Below are 19,380 nucleotides of genomic sequence, written 5' to 3' on the forward strand. Positions count from 1 at the left end.
CCATGAAGCAAAAAACAATAAAGCTTATGATAATACCTACACGCGGCGTTTTGGTGCAATAACTTCAGCCATCTTTCCAGTTCCCTGATTAGGTAGGCCTACTTAGGGGCCTACATACACCAAATAGCTACTTAGTAGGCCTACCCCTGTGTACAATATAGTATATTGCATAATACAAGAATCATGCAATTAGCATAGGAGGATGGAGATTAATTATTTTCTTGAAAATAAACTTTTAAGCAGGCTAGCAAGTTAGAATCGAACATAATACAAATCACTTAAAACTAATAAGTCTTGTGTCAAAAACCTTGGTGTGACATTAATCAGTAATCACAGTTTCAATGCTCATATGAAAAGCATACATCAGCTTTGGCATTTTAGGAACATACTGTAGCTAAGATTAAAGATTCTGTATCTAAACAGCATATGGAGAAATTAATCCATGTGTTCCATCTAGCCTACTTACAGGTCTTCCCAAAAAAGGTACTCAGGCAGGTGCAACTAAAGCGACCTTGGGTTCATTGAAAGGCGCTATATAAAACCAAGTTATTATTATTGTTGTTGTTATTAATAATCCAGCTAGAATTCTGATCAAAACAAAGAAAATAGATCACATCACTCCAGCACTTAGGTCAATACACTACCAGTGAGATTTGGAATGAGGTTACAACTCTTCAGATCTATGTCTCTAAGTCACTAAATGTATTGTAGATAGGCCTGTGCTAGATCAGTATCATCTGAATAAATGTCTGTCTTCAGTCTCAACTACAGTCAGCTCTCCTCATCTGCCCTTGTCGCAATTTCGTTCCACAACCACTCCTTTTTTTAACGTCACCACTATTACTGATATAATTACTACTATTGACCAACACACAGAACCTAACAGAGCAGAAGTAGCTCTGGGCATGCGTTAGTCCTGTTATTGAAACGGTCAGGCCCTCGCAGCTTCAAAAAGGCAGCCTAGCAAGGTTCATGCTAGTAATAATAGCAGTGACGTTAAAAAGGTTGTAGCGAAAGCGACGAGAGCATAGGAAGAGAGCTGCCTCTCAGAATAGTGTGAGCGTAGCTGACAGAAGGCTGCCTGGTCGTCTGAAATGGTTTCAGTCCTGGCGCGCACAGCAGGGAATTGCCTCCCGTTTCGAATTGAGCCCAGAAAAGGGAGGTTGGCGCATGCGCATGGTCAGCAATCGAAAGTGAAAGTAGACTCCACAGCGCAGAGAAAGGGAGGAAGGTTTCCAAGAAATCAGTTCTTTAACAATACGGTTGTATGTCAGTCCAAGCATTATAAAAACATCTCCACTCGGCGCCGCGGTCTTATTCCGAGTAGCCAGCACAACAGACTGTGTTGTGGAGGCGGATACTTTATCAGAACGAGGTAAGCATAAACCCAATCGACCTTCTGATATGGCTTGTGTTTTTCTTATGTTTCCGATGTTTTTCTTATGTTTCCGCTGTTCCCTGCCGTCTGGCATACTATTGTTTTCTCCCGTCTGATAACCTGTTTTCGGCGTGCTCTGGAGACTGTGGTCGTGATGGCCTACTTTTGGGGAACCATAGCCAATCTTTTTCAATCTACCCGGATAGTTTGGACTGGTAAGGCAAGCCTATATCGTTTTGCAGCAAACCACTGACTGACATGTTAGACACCCCCCCTGTCAAAACCAGGAAAACAAGAAAAACAACCTTCATTGTCAATGACATAAGTGATATTTTTCTCTTTTTTTTTGTTCGGTCGGTCAGTGCGCATTGCACTAGGCCTATGCTTTGGTAATATTTATTAAAACTATGGGATTTAACTTACAAATACTTTCGCTTCGATTTTTTGATCGTTGTTACTTTGTTTCTCTTATTTTGTGATGGGGTGCTTTCACTTGCCATGCAAGCAAAGGGGAGCGTGTCTATGTTCCCACAGCCCATTGGATCCACAGCCCATTGGTCCCACATAACTAAGATTTTTAACATTATTTTTAGGCCTATTGGTTCTCTTCGTTTACTTGTAAATGTGGGAACATGGAGTTGTAGAGCATAGGGCTTATATTTGAATAATTTCTTAAAACTGTGGGAACATGGAGCAGCAGGAATAAGCTGGGACCATTTGGGCTGTGGGACCAATGGGCCGTGGGACCAATGGGCTGTGGGAACATAGAGCTGACCCCCAAGCGAAGTAGGCCTAAAGCAGATTTCGGACTGGTTACGCATCCGTAGCCTGCGTGTAGCCTATGCGAATTGTCCGCGCGCGAGTGCAGTCCAGGCCTAACTGTTTTAAGGTGGTTTTTTTTGGCATATAGGCCGATTGTGTATAAGACTTCCAAAGGGTTTATTAACCGTTCATCAGCACTATTAAAAGCTACTGACATTCTGACTAATTCAGTTTTCTCTCGATATAGCTCTCCCCCCAGTGTTACAAAATATTCAACACAAAAGTCCCAAAACTTTGCTCTATCCTGGAAGCATAAAAGTGTTCATGTTTAAGTGTTACACTGATGTAGCAGATCTCCTCTTGCCCTGCTCAGTCCTCCCAGGGTACCCTGCCATATCAGCCATGTGTAGTAGAGTAGCCTACTTTTCACTTGTGGATATGTCAGTCATAAAAGCAGTTTTTTGGACCAGTTGCGCATACGTGTGTGAGCCTGTTCGTGCATAACAGTATTCAGTCCTCCTGTCCCATATACATACTGTTACATAAGGTGGTCTCATTTTGCCCTGCACAGACCAACATACTCCTGCCGTATCAGCAGCCATGTCTGGTGGTCCCCCCTCCATGTCAGCGCCCGTGTGCCTGATCGAGAACACTGATCGCGGGCTGCAGGCGGTGGACTCGTCCCTGAAGTTGCTCCGGGACATTCAGCAGCCTGTGGTGGTGGTGGCTGTGGTGGGGTTGTACCGCACGGGCAAGTCCTACCTCATGAACCGCCTGGCCGGACAGCAGTCAGGTAATGTTGATGTACACACACACACACACACACACACACACACACACACACACACACACACACACTCACACACACACAGATGTGTGTCTTTTTTTTTTTACAGCTTCAGTATCTCCTGCTGAAAGGTTATGAGATAGTAACGTCTCTATGTCGATGGCTAGGGAAGGCATGATGACTCACAGGTTACAAGATAAGACTTGTTTCATGCCCCTGCAGAGCAAGCGCACGAAGAGTGACACACACACACGCGCGCAAACACACATACACACACACGCTAACACACACACACACACACACACACACACACACACACACACACACACACACACACACACACACACACACACACACACACACACACACACACACACACAGCCTTTCCTGTTTATGGTATAGGGAGTAGCTAATGTTGCTTACTGATGTAATCATTAGCACACTGACTCAGCAGAGATATGGAATGGAATGCTGTAGCTATGGATACAGACACCGGTAGTTCTAGAACACCTAGAACAACTTTTCTGTGGAATGAAGCGCTGTAGACAAGAATGCACAAATAGACAATTTTAGAAAATTATTTATTGTTTGTGGAATAACACATACATACATACATACATACATACATACATACATACATACATACATACATACATACATACAGTTTGTACATGCGTACTATCTGCAAAAGAATGCTTATAATACTATACTACTGCTACCAGTAGTACTACTACTAACGACGATGATGATGAAAATGGCAGTTGGGTGAAGGCAGCTGTGGCTAATGGATAGGGAGTCGATGGTGAGGTGGTGTTGGCTCAGGTAGTACAGGAGCCATTCGGCAACCAGAAGGTTGCAGGTTCAAGCCTCGCTCTGACTGATACCATCGATGTGTCCTTGAGCAAAATACTTAACCCCAAGTTGCTCCTGGTGGCAGAGTGGTAACCTGCGTGGCTGCCACTGCCACCAGTGTGTGTGAATGGGTAAATATATGAGGCATACAATGTAAAAAGGCTTGAGTGCTCGAAGGAATGGAAAGGCGCTATATAAACGCTGTCCATTTACCATTTGTTTACCATTCGGTCTTGGAATCAGAAGTGTGCAGGTTGGAATCCCTTGCCGAAGTGGCCTGGCTAAGTGTGAAAGCTAAGTGTAATGTAACAATTGTAGCAGTAATTAATGAGCAAACAGCTGTGATTTTCTTTGTGTACCATTGAGTCCAAGGTGTGTGTGTGTGTGTGTGTGTGTGTGTGTGTGTGTGTGTGTGTGTGTGTGTGTGTGTGTGTGTGTGTGTGTGTGTGTGTCTCGCAGGCTTTGCTCTGGGCAGCACCATCGAGTCTAAGACCAAAGGAATCTGGATGTGGTGTGTCCCCCATCCCTCCAAACCCGGTGAGCCAACACACACGCACGCACGCACACACACACACACACACTACACTTCACGATAGGTGTGTAGTGTACTTTGTTGCTCTAACTAATCACTTCTGTCTAGCACAAACATATGGATTGCTCTACCACAAATAGAACTGGACAGGCAATGTCATTTGCTTATCAGCTCAAAGGTATGGGTAATGTGTACGTATGTACGAAAGGTACCTGTGTACTTGTTGATTTGTATCAAAGTGCTTTGCAGACAGAGGCTAGAAAAAAAGTACTCTCCTTTGTATGACAAGGCTGAGGGCAGGGAGGGGTAACCACCGGTTACTAGGCTACGAGTGTTCTAGAATGTCACCGGAGTTCCAGTTCCTATTGTTGGCTCTTGTCACTATGGCAACTGCTTGTGTTGCCGTCTTACTGTAAGTCTGCGATCTGGGAGGAGAGGGAAGGCTCAGGAGAATGTAGGAAAGTGTGTGTGTGTGTGGGTGTGTGTGTGTGTGTGTGTGTGTGTGTGTGTGTGTGTGTGTGTGTGTGTGTCTGTCTGTGCGCGTGTCTGTGCTTTTTGTGTGCGCGTGTGTGTTGGAAATTCATGTACACTTTGTCCAGGGAGAGCGAATGACATCATGCATTCCTCTCAGACCACCCAGGAAATTCCCACATGTCGCTGCTCACACACATTTGAAATTCCACCTGGGAAACTCCCATTTTCATTGTGACACAGCACTCTTCAGCACACAGGGCTCACTGGACACAATGAAATTGCAATCATGCCTCACCCGAGTGTGAGGGAGCAGCCTTAAATGGTGCCCCAAGGGAGAAGTGTGGCAGTTACATTTAATTTATTTAGTTTATTTAAAACACAGTGACCATACACAAGGCTCATTATTATCAAGAGTAACAAGAGTAAAAAGATGGCTTGTGCAAGAATATAATTAACCCATTGTGTCCTTTAGCGACATATACGCTGCATTAAGGATCTTGAGATTTGAGCTGTTTTATTAAAATTGTGGGTATGTTAGAGCTAAAATGAACACATTCTAGTGCAAAATGAAGGTTCTAACTTTAAAAAGGCAACTTATTTCATGTTTGTATGTGCTTCGGAGGCTGAGATATTTAGGTTTCAATAGGGAGAGGGCACCTTTGCCCAAAAAGGGCTTAGGCTAAAATGGGTTATTACAGTTACTGTCCATCTGCTGATAGACAATCCCCCTCAATGAGAACTAAGCCCCGCCCCCACTCAGCTGTATCCTTCTCAATGCCCCCTAGGGCTCCCTGGGGATTGTAGCGCCCCCGTTTAGAAACACTATTCACAAGGTTTCAAAGGTTTGGGTGTTTACCGGAGATGTTAGAGAGCCTCTTTTGTTGGAGTTCGACTGTATGTGAAATGTGTTAAAAGTGCAATGACAACATGAATATAGACCAATAATGAAGTAGTAATGGCGTTTGTAGTACAAAGGCTGGGGCTTCGGGGCCCCCTCGGCTCTTGGGCCCCTGGGCCCTGTAGGCCCGTGCAGTAATTCCTCCTTTGCTTGCACATAATACATATGATACAACAATGCAAAACAGGTCAAACACATAGCACGCAAACACATCATACAGACATTTGGACAGGTCAAACCTCTCACACAACTCCTCACGCACACAAGCATTAAACAGCAAGCCTAGCTGGAAGGGAAAAAGGTCAAAACAAAAACTACTCACAGAAGGAAGTAGGAAAGTACATTGTGTACACACTATACATTGAGTACAGTGTGTGTGAATTGGCCCTGAAGGGAGAATTGCAATGATGCTGGGCACAGTGGGGAATTCCCACCCATGACTCACGCACATTATGAAAGTGAAAGTGAAAAGCACGAACACACTGGTTCTGCCTCTGGGTGCTTAAACCTTCTGCAAATATAATAAAATCTATAGAAGAAAACATGAAGCAAGCACAATGTGGTTCTTCTTTCACCACTTTTTTTTTTGTAAAACTCCTGTGTCTGTGTCTGTGTTTGTACGTATTTATGTAGCGACTTGACACCTGAATTTCCCCCTGGGGATCAATAAAGTTTCTCTACTCTACTCTACTCTACTAAAGTGGATGTGAGTACCAGTTGTACAGTCTAGAATCTTGAGGATAGTTCCATTTCCTCCTGGCTCATGTTACTTTGGTAACAGCGCGTGTTCCCATCTCACATTGGGGTTGCATAACTGCACTGTGTAACTTGCATCTAGCGTCATATGTTACTAATGCACATCTTCACATCTACTGAAAAGTAAGTATATACAAGTACATTTATACCAAGTGAAATGAAGGTGACAGCCTACTTGGGAAACTCCAACTCCCATTGTCATTGTGACACAGCACACAAATGCACACTGCACACAACAAAATTGCATTTATGACTCACTCGTGCAAGGGCCAACGTCCAATGGTGCTCCGAGGGAGCAGTGTCTGCCCTAAATGTGTAATGTAAATAACAATGTGACAGTCTACTGCAATCACAATAATTGATTATTTCCTCAAAGCAAAGATCGCCATCTGTGTCTGCCACCAACTCATTTCATTGCACACACACACACACACACACACACACACACACACACACACACACACACACACACACACACACACACACACACACACACACACACACACACACACACACACACACACACACACATTACTATGCAAACACTACTCAACAGTCATTGTTCTGTATTGTTGCATTTCTGCTTTTGCCTTTTTGACTAGCATGAGGTCTAACTGGCTAGCATGATATCTACCTGTAGTGTTTTGGTTAGCATGAGCATTTACATAACTAGCCTACTGTTAATTCTTCCTCAGGACACACACTGGTGCTGCTGGACACTGAAGGACTGGGGGACGTTGACAAGGTGAGGACGAAGCATTCGCAGCATCACACAGTACAACAATATGTATTTGATATACTTATTATTACAAGGGTTATGTAATGGATGCGGAGCACAACACTGAACAACACACAATGCAACAATATGTTGTTTATATGCTTATTTATTTCAAGGGGTATATGCTATGATTGGGGGACGTCAGAGCTCACTCGGTTATGGCCTGTGTTTTGCATGCCTGGGGCTAATTAAAGATTGTATGTGTGTGATTGCTGTGTCTGTAATAGAACTGAACTGAGCATATGAACACTTCATGTGGGAGGGGGGATTCCAAGAATGATCTGGATGTAACTGAAGTGTGTGTATGTCACTGATGTGTCTGTTATGTAAGTGAGATGTACATATGGGGAACGCCAAGAACTACGCCTGGAGCTAACTGAGAAGTGCATGCATGTCAGTGTTGTGCCTGTGTTATATAACTGATATGTGCCTATGAACTCTTTGTGTGCATGGAGACTCCACGACCGACGCCTGGATCTAACTGAAGTGTGTGTGTGATTGCTGTGTGTGTAATATAACTGAAGTGTGTATATGACCTCTTTGTGTTGTCCAGGGGGACTCCAAGAACGACGCCTGGATCTTCTGCCTGGGTGTGCTGCTCAGTAGCACCCTGGTCTACAACAGCAGAGGCACCATCGACAACCAGGCTCTGGAGAAACTACAGTATCCTCTTATGACACACACACACACACACACACACACACACACACACACACACACACACACACACACGCACACACTGAAGTCACTTAAGTCTCAAGTCACTTCAGATAGATACCGTAGCCCCATAATGCACGCCGCTCCACCAGTGGCATGCTGTAAGTCATTGAAAAGTTAACTAATATAATACTACACACTACTATAGCATAACATTGGCCGTCAAGTAATGCACTACAATTTGGTCATTGCCATTCTGGTAACAGCAAATTTATAATTCAGTGACTGTTAGGGCTGTAACGATATTGTATCGAATCGAGAAATCGTGATACACAGAGTCAGGATACTGTATCGTGATACAAGGAGGCAGTATCGTGATCGTGTTTTGATGCACATCAGCCCAGAAAACAACCACAGGATATGAAGTGATAGTGCTTCCAAGCATCATCGTTATTATATAGAAACTTTTTAAAATTATCAGTAGCCTCTTGTAACCTATTCTATAAACTATCATAGTTTTTATTCATAAGGTTTACAATGTCTGTAAATGTGAAATCGTGGACTGTATCGAACCGTAGGTCATGAATCGTGATACAAACCGAATCTCGAGTTGAATGTATCGTTACAGCCCTAGTGACCGTGTCTCAACAGGTTAAGACAATGGTTCTGGCTCCCTCTGAGGGTGGCACCAGAGACTTTCTGAGTTGAGGATGTGACCAAAACTCTGCTCTCAAACATGATAGTTAGGCCAAAATCAAAACAAAATTAAAACATGTTTGGTCCCCATTATACGTAATTAAAGTATTGATTAATGTCTCAGACAAGAGTCATTGTAATTAATCTTTTATTTTTAGTGTGTGTATGCGTACATGTAGACATTTGGGTTTGGGGCATGCGACTCATCTCGGACACAGACAAGGGTGGGCTTTAAGAAAAAAAATCAAGAACCACTGCCTTAACCCATTGATGCCTGAAGCACCAACAGACATGGGTGCTAAATGCCTAAGCCCTTTTTGGGAAATGGTACTTTCTGCTCATATAAACCTAAATATGTCAGCCTCTGAAGCACATAAAAACACAAGACAAGTTGCCTGTAAACGCTAGGACACTCATCTTGCATTACAATCAGGGCTCTAAATGAACACCAGCCAACCGGTCAAATGCTGTTGAAATTTCAGTTTGGCTGGTAGAAAAGACTAACTCACTAGCCACTTTGACCCATTAGTGAGTGTGTGTTTGGCTGGTAAAATTACCATCAACTGGCCATTTTGACTGGTGATGAAAAAAGTAAAATTAGAGCCCTGATTACAATGTGCTAATTTAGCTCTAACATGCCAACATTTTTAATAGAAATATCTCAAACCTTATGAACCTGAATGTTGCGTCATGCAGCTCCAGGCGCCAGGGTCAATGTTGTGCAACGCAACATCCAGACATCCAGTATCAATGGGTTAATGGGCAGGGCAGGGCAGGGCAGGCCCCTTTTTTCCTCAGCCAGCCAATAATACACTAGTTCATCAAACAGTCACATAAAGTACAGTCCATTACACACACTTTTACAGTATATGACATCACAGAAACTCATACAGTACATGACATCACAGAAACGCATACAGTGTAGCATCACATAAACACATTCACTATAATCCAAAACAAATGTATAGAGTGTACTCAATCACACAAACTCACACACTACAGTCAATCAACTTTTTCCTCAGCCAGCCAATCGCATCACAGCTATGTGACGGAGCTGACCGATCAGATTCGTGTGAAGTCAGCGGGCGGCGGGCGTGACGAGGACGGAGAGGACATCTCAGAAGACTGTGAGTTTGTGCGATTCTTCCCGAGCTTCCTGTGGGCCGTTCGCGACTTCACTCTCGAGAGGAAGATCGATGGCCGTGACGTCAGCGATGACGAATACCTGGACTTTGCTCTGCAGCTCAAGAAAGGTGTGTTTTTTCATTTTAAATAATAATCAAGATGCTAAGTGAGTCCGCTAAGTGTAATGTAACGTAATGTAATTTCTTACAAGTTGCCCATCTGTGATTGAATCCTGTCTCTGAGATAGGTGTATAATATATTTGAGTTATTCATTGTCATTCCGTTCTGTGGTTAATTGTTTCTGGTTTACTCCTCCTAACGGTACCTTAGAAGCAACAGGTAAACTAAATTGAGATAGAAGACATAGCTAAGGCAAAGGAGGTCACATTGAGATAACCAGTTGGGCAATTTGTGAAGGGTTGGGACAGATATTACAATGACCCTGTCTGTCTGTTCGTTTGTCTGTTTTTTTTGGTACCAAACACACATCACATGCATCTAGCATTGGGCAGAGTGCCATGTTGCGTTCTCATTACATTACATTACATTACATTGCATTTGGCAGACGTTTTTTTAACGAAAGTGACTTACAATCGAGGACATAAACATAGCCAACATCACTAGCAGATATGAAGCGCACATGAAATGTACAGAACAACAAGTTATTTATTTGTATATTTTGAAGTACATTAGCACGTAGAGTACAAACACACATGGGTGGTTGACATGACGCTCTGTTTTTACGTAACATTAGTTAAAAACCTACAAAATTGATATTTTTCCTCTTGAAAACAAATGTAAACAAGAAGATGTGGTACATCATGTTTCATATTAGTTAGATGAGAAGAATCATTTTTGTTCAGATTGATGGAAAGGTTTATACAGTGCCCTCCATAATTATTGGCACCCCTGGTTGAGATGTGTTTTTTAGCTTCCAATTATTTTATTTTTTTTCTAAATAATATGGGACCTTAATGGAAAAAAAGAGAAAAATCCAACCTTCAATACAAGTGCATTTATTCAGTGGGGAAAAAATCCCACATAAAGAAATAATTATTTGACATCAAATAATGTGTGTCACAATTATTAGCACCCCTGGTGTTAATATTTTGTACAACCCCCTTTTGCCAACAAAACAGCACCTAATCTTCTCCTATAATGTTTCACAAGATGGGAAAAGACAGAAAGAGAGATCTTCAGCCATTCCTCTTTGCAGAATCTCTCTAAATCATCCAGAGACCTGGGTCCTCTCCTCTGTACTCTCCTCTTCAGCTCACCCCACAGGTTCTCAATGGGGTTGAGGTCAGGGGACTGAGATCGGAGCTTGATTTTGTGTCTGGTGAACCATTTCTGTGTAGATTTGGCCATATGTTTAGGGTCATTGTCTTGCTGAAAGACCCAGTGACGACCCAGCTTCAGCTTTTGGGCAGAGGGCAACAGATTTTGATTTAAAATGTCCTGGTATTTCAAAGCATTCATGATGCCATGCACCCTAACAAGGTTCCCAGGGCCTTTGGAAGCGAAACAGCCCCACAGCATCACTGACCCACCCCCATACTTCACAGTGGGTATGAGGTGCTTTTCAGCATGCGCATCTTTCGTGGCACGCCAGACCCACTTAGAGTGTTTGTTGCCAAAAAGCTCAATCTTGGTCTCATCTGACCAAAGCACACGGTCCCAGTTGAAGCCCCAATACCGCTTGGCGAACTCCAGACGCTTGCGTTTATGATTGTGAGTGAGGAAAGGTTTTCTCCGTGCATGCCTCCCAAACAGCTTGTTGGCGTGTAGACAGCGCCTGATGGTTGATTTGGAGACTTTCACTTTGTGAATTCTGTAACAGTGAGCTTTGGAGATCTTTTGATTTCTCTTACCATCCTCCTCACTGTGCGTGGTGGCAAAATAAACTTGGGTCCTCGTCCAGGCTTGTTTACCACTGTTCCAGTTGTTTTGAACTTCTTAATTATTCCTCTCACAGTGGATATGGGCAGCTGCAGTTGAGTGGCAATCTTCTTGTAGCCTCTGCCTGACCTGTGAAGGTCGACGCACATCTGCCTCACTTGTATGCTGTGCTCCTTTGTCTTTCCCATGTTTAAGAGTGGATAAGAGAAATGGCCTCGGTGTCACGTCATATTTATACCCCAGGGAAACAGGAAGTGATGAATTACTAATTAAATGTTCCTACATACTCTGGTAAACTTTGTAAACTACTGTAGAAATGACAGAAATGCTTCAATTATATTTATTTCCTGGGAATTGTTAAGGGTGCCAATAATTGTGGAACAGGTGATTTAATGAAAAATAATTATTTTTTAGTCAGGGATTTTTTTATTTTCTTACAATTCATTTGAGTTGAAGGCTACATTTTCCTACAATTTTCAGTGTGACAGTATTCTTCTGCAATAAACACTGAATTTATTTTAAGGCTTTTAACACATCTCAACCAGGGGTGCCAATAATTATGGAGGGCACTGTATGTCAAATGTCCTGTGGAGTGAGTGTAACATTAATACAACCTGGAATATATACAGTTGTAAAATAAACCACCAACGTTTTGAATAATCTATAAAGCATTTGGCACGATTGCATAAATATTAACTTCATATTTTAAAAAAACTATGTGAAAAAAAAGCAAATACAGTAATATTAACTACAAGTTCAATTTCGTAACACAAATTGCGTCCTGCGGGGTGACATGTAAGTCAGGTTTGTGGACGGGCAGCTGCAAGGCCAACTACAAGGGTCTTAAAGGCTCCTAACCAGTTATACCTCAGTTATTGGAGAGTGGTGTGGAAGTTTAAGGTGACTGTTAACCTCTTAATATGTCTACATATTCCAATGTTTCTGTCACACAATGCTTAGGTTAATTTATGGTGTCCCGTGAGTGACTGCTCTTATGGAAGGAAAAAAAGTTTTTTTATGAGTGAAAACACATATTAAGGTTAAACACAATATCATTATCTAGTTAGCATGAGCTCGGAGGTCAGTCACGAATACAAAAGGATTAAAATGGCCACAATGCAGTGAATTTCCTGTGGTGTGACTTCATGTCCTGTGGTGTGACATGCTTAGGCATTGTGTTACTCAATCCTTACTTATTTTTCATGCATCATGCAAGGATATAAGGATACCAGGATATTAATTTGTCACATTCACACAATTATTACAAGTAATACAGTGAAACCATGTAGTGAAATCACAGTTGTCTGCCTGTACGATGCATAGGCGTGTGTGGGTGGGGATGGGGATGCGGGTGGGGAGTAGTGTGTGTGTGGGGTGGGGGTTAAAGGAACAATAGCAGAAAGAGCATTGGGGCTATGTTTGTGCAGAATATTAATCATTTTATTGTATCTTACAGAAATGTCACACCGATGATGTCACACTGCAGGTCGCATTTTCCCAAAAATGGCAAAAACTAGGCGAAATTCCATGGACCACTGACATCCCCATTTTTTTCTTTTTTTTTCAAATTTTCTCCCCATTTTTTCAAGAATTGGAATATGGTTCCTCCTTTAAGTGTGTTAAGGCCTCAAACGTCAACCACCCACATACACATCATGCCATAGAGTCTGGCCCGGGACTGGGGCAGCTCAAGCATTAGTGGCGTAGATAGTCACAAAAGAGAAAAGCCTTTACTTGCTTCTTGAAGGCTGAAATCTTGCTTCTTCTGGGAGACCATTCCACCACTGAGGATTCATGAGGACCGTCTCTGAGTTTTGTTTGGTTGTTTGTCTGTTTGTGTCCACAGGTCTTAATAATCGTTTTTTTGCTTTGTTCATGTCCACAGGTCTGTCTCCTAAGATCGTGACCTACAACCTCCCTCGGCAGTGTATCCGGAACTTCTTCCCGACCCGAAAGTGCTTCACGTTCCCGTTCCCGACCTCAGCCGACAAGATGAAGTGTCTGGACTCCATGCCGGAGTCTCAGCTGGAGCCCGACTTCCGCCAAGTGGCCGATCGCTTCTGCACCTACGTGTTCTCCGAGAGCAGGACCAAGACTGTGCAGGGAGGACACCAAGTCACCGGCAGCCGTGAGTAGATACAGATGAATGGATAAATGGATGCATAGATGGATGGTGACATAGATGGAGAGATACAATAGAGACGTAGAGAGGATAGACAGATGCCTGTTCACCTGCTACATGTTCTCAGAGGGCAGTGCAGGGCAGACACAGCCACGAGTAGAGATGGATGGATGGAGAAGGAGATGAAGACAGATAGATGGACCTACGTGTTCTCCAAGACAGACAGATAGAGAGATATACTGTAGATGGAGAGATAAGATGATATTAAGAATGAATAAATGAATGAATGAGTGAATGACAAACAATTAAATAAATAAATAAATATACTGTACCTGTCTGTCCTGTGTGGCGTATAGGTCTCAGCCATCTTGTGAAGATCTACCTGGACACCATCAGCAGTGGCGACGTTCCGTGTCTGGAGAACGCTGTGGTTGCCATGGCGGAGATCGAGAACCAGTCGGCCATGACGGAGGGCCTTCGTCAGTATGAGCTAGGCATGCAGCAGCTCAAGAACCAGTTCCCCACGGATCTCGATACGCTCTCGTCAGAACATCATCGCCTCTCCACAATGGCAACGAAAGAGTTCCTGAAGCGCTCCTTCAAGGACGAGGGAGGCAAATACATGGCACAGTTGTCGGTGAGTCATTAAAATATTACACGTATTGAAGGAGTAGGTTAACCTGTTTAACACGGCATTATAAATTTGCTTTTACCAGAATGGCAGTGACCAAATTGTTGGGCCTGTGTTTTTTATCATAATATTGTAGTACTACTGTATGGTACTTAACTTTTCAATGACAGCGTGCCACTGGAGGTATGGGGTTAATAATCATCCTTTTTCTCCTCAAGTTTTATGATACTGCACTTTTATCAGTTACAGTACCTGTATTTGGGGGGAAATGGTGTTACTTTTTTACTTTCGCTTTTGACAACTGTGCCACTCTCTCGCTCCTCAGGAAAAGGTGACCCACCTGTATGAGCAGTTCATCAGCCAGAACATGCAGGCCTCAGAGACGGAATGCCGGAAGCTTCTGTTGGAGCTGCACTCTGGCATCGCTGCCAACATCGAGCGCGGCGTCTATGCCAAGCCGGGAGGGTATGAGGTCTACTGCCGCGAGCGAGACACCATGGTGGCCAAGTACCGGCAACACCGCAAGAAGGGCATGAAGGTCAGTGTGTGTGTGTGTGTGTGTGTGTGTGTGTGTGTGTGTGTGTGTGTTACTATTACTTATGACGGTAATATTCTCTTAGGACATTACATATACAGTTTGTAAAGGTGTGTGTTTGTGTGTTTGTCCCTCAGGGAGAGGAGATGCTGGACGTGTTCCTGCAGGAGAAGAGTGCTGAGGCCAACTCAATCCTCATGGCCGACAAGAACCTCACAGACGCCGAGAAGAAGAATGCAGGTAAAATGGCCACCTGTACCGTCAGAGCAGTTATAGTATTATACAGAATTAAACTATATTTTTAAAAATATTGTAAGAAGCTTTGAATGAAAGTGTCTACTAAATGTAATGTAATAAAAAACACCCAATTAATCCTCATGGTTGTTAAAAGAAAAGAAAAAGAAAACGTAGGTAAAATGTCAGCTGCAAAGACACTATCGTTAGAACAGTTACAGTATTATAAATTCATTAGTGGTGTGCATTGGTAGTACAATTTTGCTATTGCTATTTCAGTAAACACAGCGCATAGAATACAACATGTGTGATGAAATCGCATTACACATCAGCTAGGCCGCTCTGGGGATTACCGAGATGGTCTTTAAATCCGAGGGTTGCAATTTCAAATCCCACCCTTCCACTCCCTATCTCACTCTATGGCTGAGGTGACCTTGAGCAAGGCACCTAACCCCACGCTGTTCCAGGGACTATAACCGATATCCTGTACTTAAATAACTATAAGTCGCTTTGGATAAAAGTGTCAACTAAGTCTAATATAATATAACTAAACTACTAACGTAACTGCCAACAACGTTTTGGAGTGGAGTCCTGGAGAATGACAGGGGGTCTGGCAAGTAACAACGCCCTGGTTCCCACTCCAAGCAGAGAGGGGGCAGTGTAATCAGTAGTTGGCCTACTGTACATAGTGCTGGGAATTGATTCAATGCATGCTGCATGCTGGGACTGGGAGTCAATAATGATAAAGCCATACTCATCCATCCACTCATCTGTACTCGTACGTACACACATACCCATATACACACACACATATACTGTACACGCTCACATGCATATATGGGAACTCAAACACACCCTTATTCATTTTACCATCTCTCCAAGCTCTTCTCTCACGTCACCTTCTCTCTTCTTTTATTTGTCCGGACCGGATGACTGTGGATGGGACCTCATCAACAACGCATCACACCTCATGCATCACCTGACATGAACTCTCTTTCCTCCCACCAAAATTAAAAAAAAAAAAAACATTGATGAACTCCCTTTGGACCTCTTGATGGGATCTCAACATCCCATCCCATTGCTCGACTCAACCCTTGTCTGCTATGTGCGAATATACTGCTTGTTCATTATGTCTGCTGATGAACACTTCTATGGTTTCTCCTGAACCCCCCAAAAAACATGTCTACTCAAAACACTCCCCCCCCCCTCCATACCCCATTGTACCTCTCTCCACCACCATGGACCATCATCAACACATCTTGTTCATTATGGGCAATTCAACCCTTGTCCCTTAAATCCCCCTCACTGTATGTGGTTTCTCCTGAAACACCAAAAATCAATGTCTGCCCACATATTGTTTTACCTCCTCATATCCACATTGGATCTGCTGCCTTACCACCATGGAACACCTTGGAAACCCAACAACACCCCTTGACTTGATCAATTAATTTCCCCCATTCCTGACAAAAAAAAACCTTCCATCCTGTACCCCCTCTTCCTATCCTACCATAACTCCCTCCTCCCACCTCCCTCCCCACCTCTTGCAGAGGCGCGAGAGCAGGCTGCGGTGCAGGAGCAGCGGGCCCGTGCAGAGGAGCAGCGTCGGCAGGAGTTGCAGCAGGCCCTGGAGGACGAGAAGCGGGGCCAGGAGGAGCGCGTGAGGCGCATGGAGGAGAAGTTCGCCGAGGAGAAGAGGCAGCAGCAGGAGGAACTGCAGCGGGCGCTCAACAGCAAGCTGGAGGAGCAGCGGCAGATGATCGAGAAAGGCTTCAAGGACAAGGCGGAGATGATGAACCAGGAAATAAAGCAGCTGAGGACGGAGCAGACGCGCGTGAAGGAGTCCAAGCCTGGCTTCATCGAGAAGGTCTTCCTGCCCATCGCTAGTATCGGCAGGGACATCCTGTCCACTGTGTTGCAGTACAAGGGCATGTGCAAGATGTTTGGCAGGAAGAAGTGAGCAGACGTCTGCCCAGTCCTGTAGGGCCTGAAGAGGATTCTAGTTTAGAAGGTGTAGTTTGGCTTTTGTTTAGACCAGGGTTTCCCAAACTGGGGTGCGTGCACCCCTGGGGGTGCGTGGCCTGCCATAAGGGGGTGCGTGAGCTAAATAGAGCAATGGTGGATATGTGAGTTTTTATCCAGCATTAATGAACATGAAGTAGTTTTTAATTGTATGGTGAATTGTATGCTGGGATGGTCCATCTGAAGTGTAGTTTAACTCCTAGACTGTTGGAAAATAGGATTCCCCAAAACAACTGTGCATAATGTGCAGTGAATCATACTTCAGCACACCAAAATATTCGCTTAGGGGGTGCGCGAACCACATTGAAATCTACAAGGGGGTGCGCAGGGGGAAAAGTTTGGGAACCGCTGGTTTAGACTGTGCAATTGGAGAAGATGAGTTAAGTTTAGATGGAGTAGTGTGTCTATAGTTTAGAGACAGTTTAGTTTAAGAAGATGAGTTTAGATGGTGTTGCTTGGCTATAGTTTCGACCAGTGGTTCCCAAACGTTTTCTTCTGTGACCTCAATTTGGACCTAGCAATATTTTCCAAATATTGTATTATAATATAATACATTCCAAATGCCATTTTTGTTGTCGTTGCTCAATTTTAATTTTAATTCACAGGAAAAGTTAATATATACAGTAGTACAGTATACAAGTGAATTGAGTTACTAACCAATTCCTGGAATTGTTTTAGATGTTTAATTGGGGATTTCCTGTTTATTACACAAAGTTCCTTCTCTCTTCCACCCCCTGCTTTACCTCCGACCCCCAGTTTGGAAACCACTTGTTTAGATGTTGTAGTTTAGGAAAATTGGTTAAGTTTTGACTGTGTAGTTTGAAAAGTAGGCTGTAGTGCGGTTTAAGAATTTGATGGGTGCCACTGTGGCACCCTTGAGCATTTTGTTGTTATATTTTATATCTATATTTGATATATTTGATATATTAAACTTAAAAAATGTTACCTAAGCTATGCATACATATGTAAGGCATACATGTGGAACCTGTGCCTGACTTTGTCCACCTCTGGTTTAGACATTGTAATTTTGGAAGTAGGTTAAAGGGTGTCTTTTTCATCATGTTTGGTACTCAGTTAAACCTCAACACTCCAAGTCTATATTCAGTCCATTCGATTACCTTGGAGTTTTCTGTGCATTGTCATTTATTTCCTTAATATTTGATGGATATGCCATTTTACTTCCTCGTCTGTAGGCTGGTGTTGTTTTGATGTTAATATGGCTTTTCATTTACTTAGTGTATCATGTATTTACTTAGTATTGGTTGAATAACATAACATAACATTGGTCTTGATAGCATTAAGGTAACCTAGTAGTACTGCTATTTCCTTTCCACACACACACACACACACACTCTTACAGTAGGGATTGACCTGCATAGATGGCTGTCTGAAGCCATGCCGTTAACTGTAGTCCTTGCACGCGAACTAGAAGTGTTTTTTATTTTCACACATTTACCGCTCGCACCCTCTGATAATGGCAATTTAATTTGTGAGAGAAGCATGGACATTGCAAACTTGGTCTAAGCAAAGAAAGTGGAATATTCAAGAAGGGCCACTCCCATCGGCTCCTATTCGCATGAACGGTGTGACTTTTTCCATGTGCGTTACGCCCTTTTGTGGGGGAAAACAGCCAATGCAAGTCAATTGGTGGTGTTGGGAAAGAATAAACGAAAGACAAGGACCTGTAGACTACCGTTGTTCAAGCGCAACATGCCGAAAATGTGTTGTGTTGCCGGCTGTTCAAATAATAGAGCCAGACAGCCGTGGCTGAAGCATGGACTGTGTTTATTTAGGCTAGCCGATGTAGCATATAAGTTAATTCGGTTTGCTTTCCCCCACAAAGGGGCGTAACACACATTTACGAGCAAAGTATCTGGATGGCCATTCATGCGTATCGTTACCTCACAAATGTGCAGTTCCACGTTGATGGTGACGGGCAAGGGATAACTGGGAAACTTCAGTAAGAGATCCTTCCCTGGATATACTCCACTTTCTCTAGAAGTGCCTTCTTTGTTTTTATGTTATATTATTTTCTTTATTATTTCTTTCATAATGTTATGCAGGTGCAACACCTGCTCTCCTCTGTTATTGAAATGTTTATCAACTGTAAATGATCTGACGGAACACCAACAGAGAATAAATGTGTTATGAATTTTAAGCCTTCATTTCAATTGTGTTTGTTCTTTCGACAGTCACATTGCCACCATGGAAGGCACACATATTGATATTGGATGGTGTGCTTTGC

At 43.2% G+C, this 19,380-nt stretch overlaps 1 protein-coding gene across 1 annotated transcript; it reads left to right on the plus strand.

The window, feature by feature from the left end:
- The first annotated feature begins 1,206 nt into the window (after nucleotides 1–1,206).
- Nucleotides 1,207–17,753, plus strand: LOC134442208 (guanylate-binding protein 1-like). The gene is made up of 11 exons (XM_063192465.1): nucleotides 1,207–1,375; nucleotides 2,712–2,933; nucleotides 4,239–4,316; nucleotides 7,135–7,184; nucleotides 7,771–7,880; nucleotides 9,612–9,823; nucleotides 13,480–13,722; nucleotides 14,073–14,353; nucleotides 14,673–14,885; nucleotides 15,020–15,122; nucleotides 16,664–17,753. Exons 2-11 carry the CDS (start codon nucleotides 2,741–2,743, stop codon nucleotides 17,071–17,073), a joined length of 1,893 nt encoding a protein of 630 aa, XP_063048535.1. The 5' UTR covers nucleotides 1,207–1,375; nucleotides 2,712–2,740; the 3' UTR covers nucleotides 17,074–17,753.
- Nucleotides 17,754–19,380: the final 1,627 nt, after the last annotated feature.

The sequence above is a fragment of the Engraulis encrasicolus genome, unplaced genomic scaffold (assembly GCF_034702125.1).
Source record: "Engraulis encrasicolus isolate BLACKSEA-1 unplaced genomic scaffold, IST_EnEncr_1.0 scaffold_125_np1212, whole genome shotgun sequence".
In the NCBI taxonomy this organism is placed as follows: Eukaryota; Metazoa; Chordata; class Actinopteri; order Clupeiformes; family Engraulidae; genus Engraulis; species Engraulis encrasicolus.

Bases quoted from the DNA above. Each gene is read 5' to 3' on its own strand.
- LOC134442208 (XM_063192465.1), top strand. From the start codon at position 2,741: ATGTCTGGTGGTCCCCCCTCCATGTCAGCGCCCGTGTGCCTGATCGAG. The intron at 13,723-14,072 runs GTGAGTAGATAC...TGTGGCGTATAG, and splicing joins ACACCAAGTCACCGGCAGCC to GTCTCAGCCATCTTGTGAAG. The intron at 14,354-14,672 runs GTGAGTCATTAA...CTCGCTCCTCAG, and splicing joins AATACATGGCACAGTTGTCG to GAAAAGGTGACCCACCTGTA.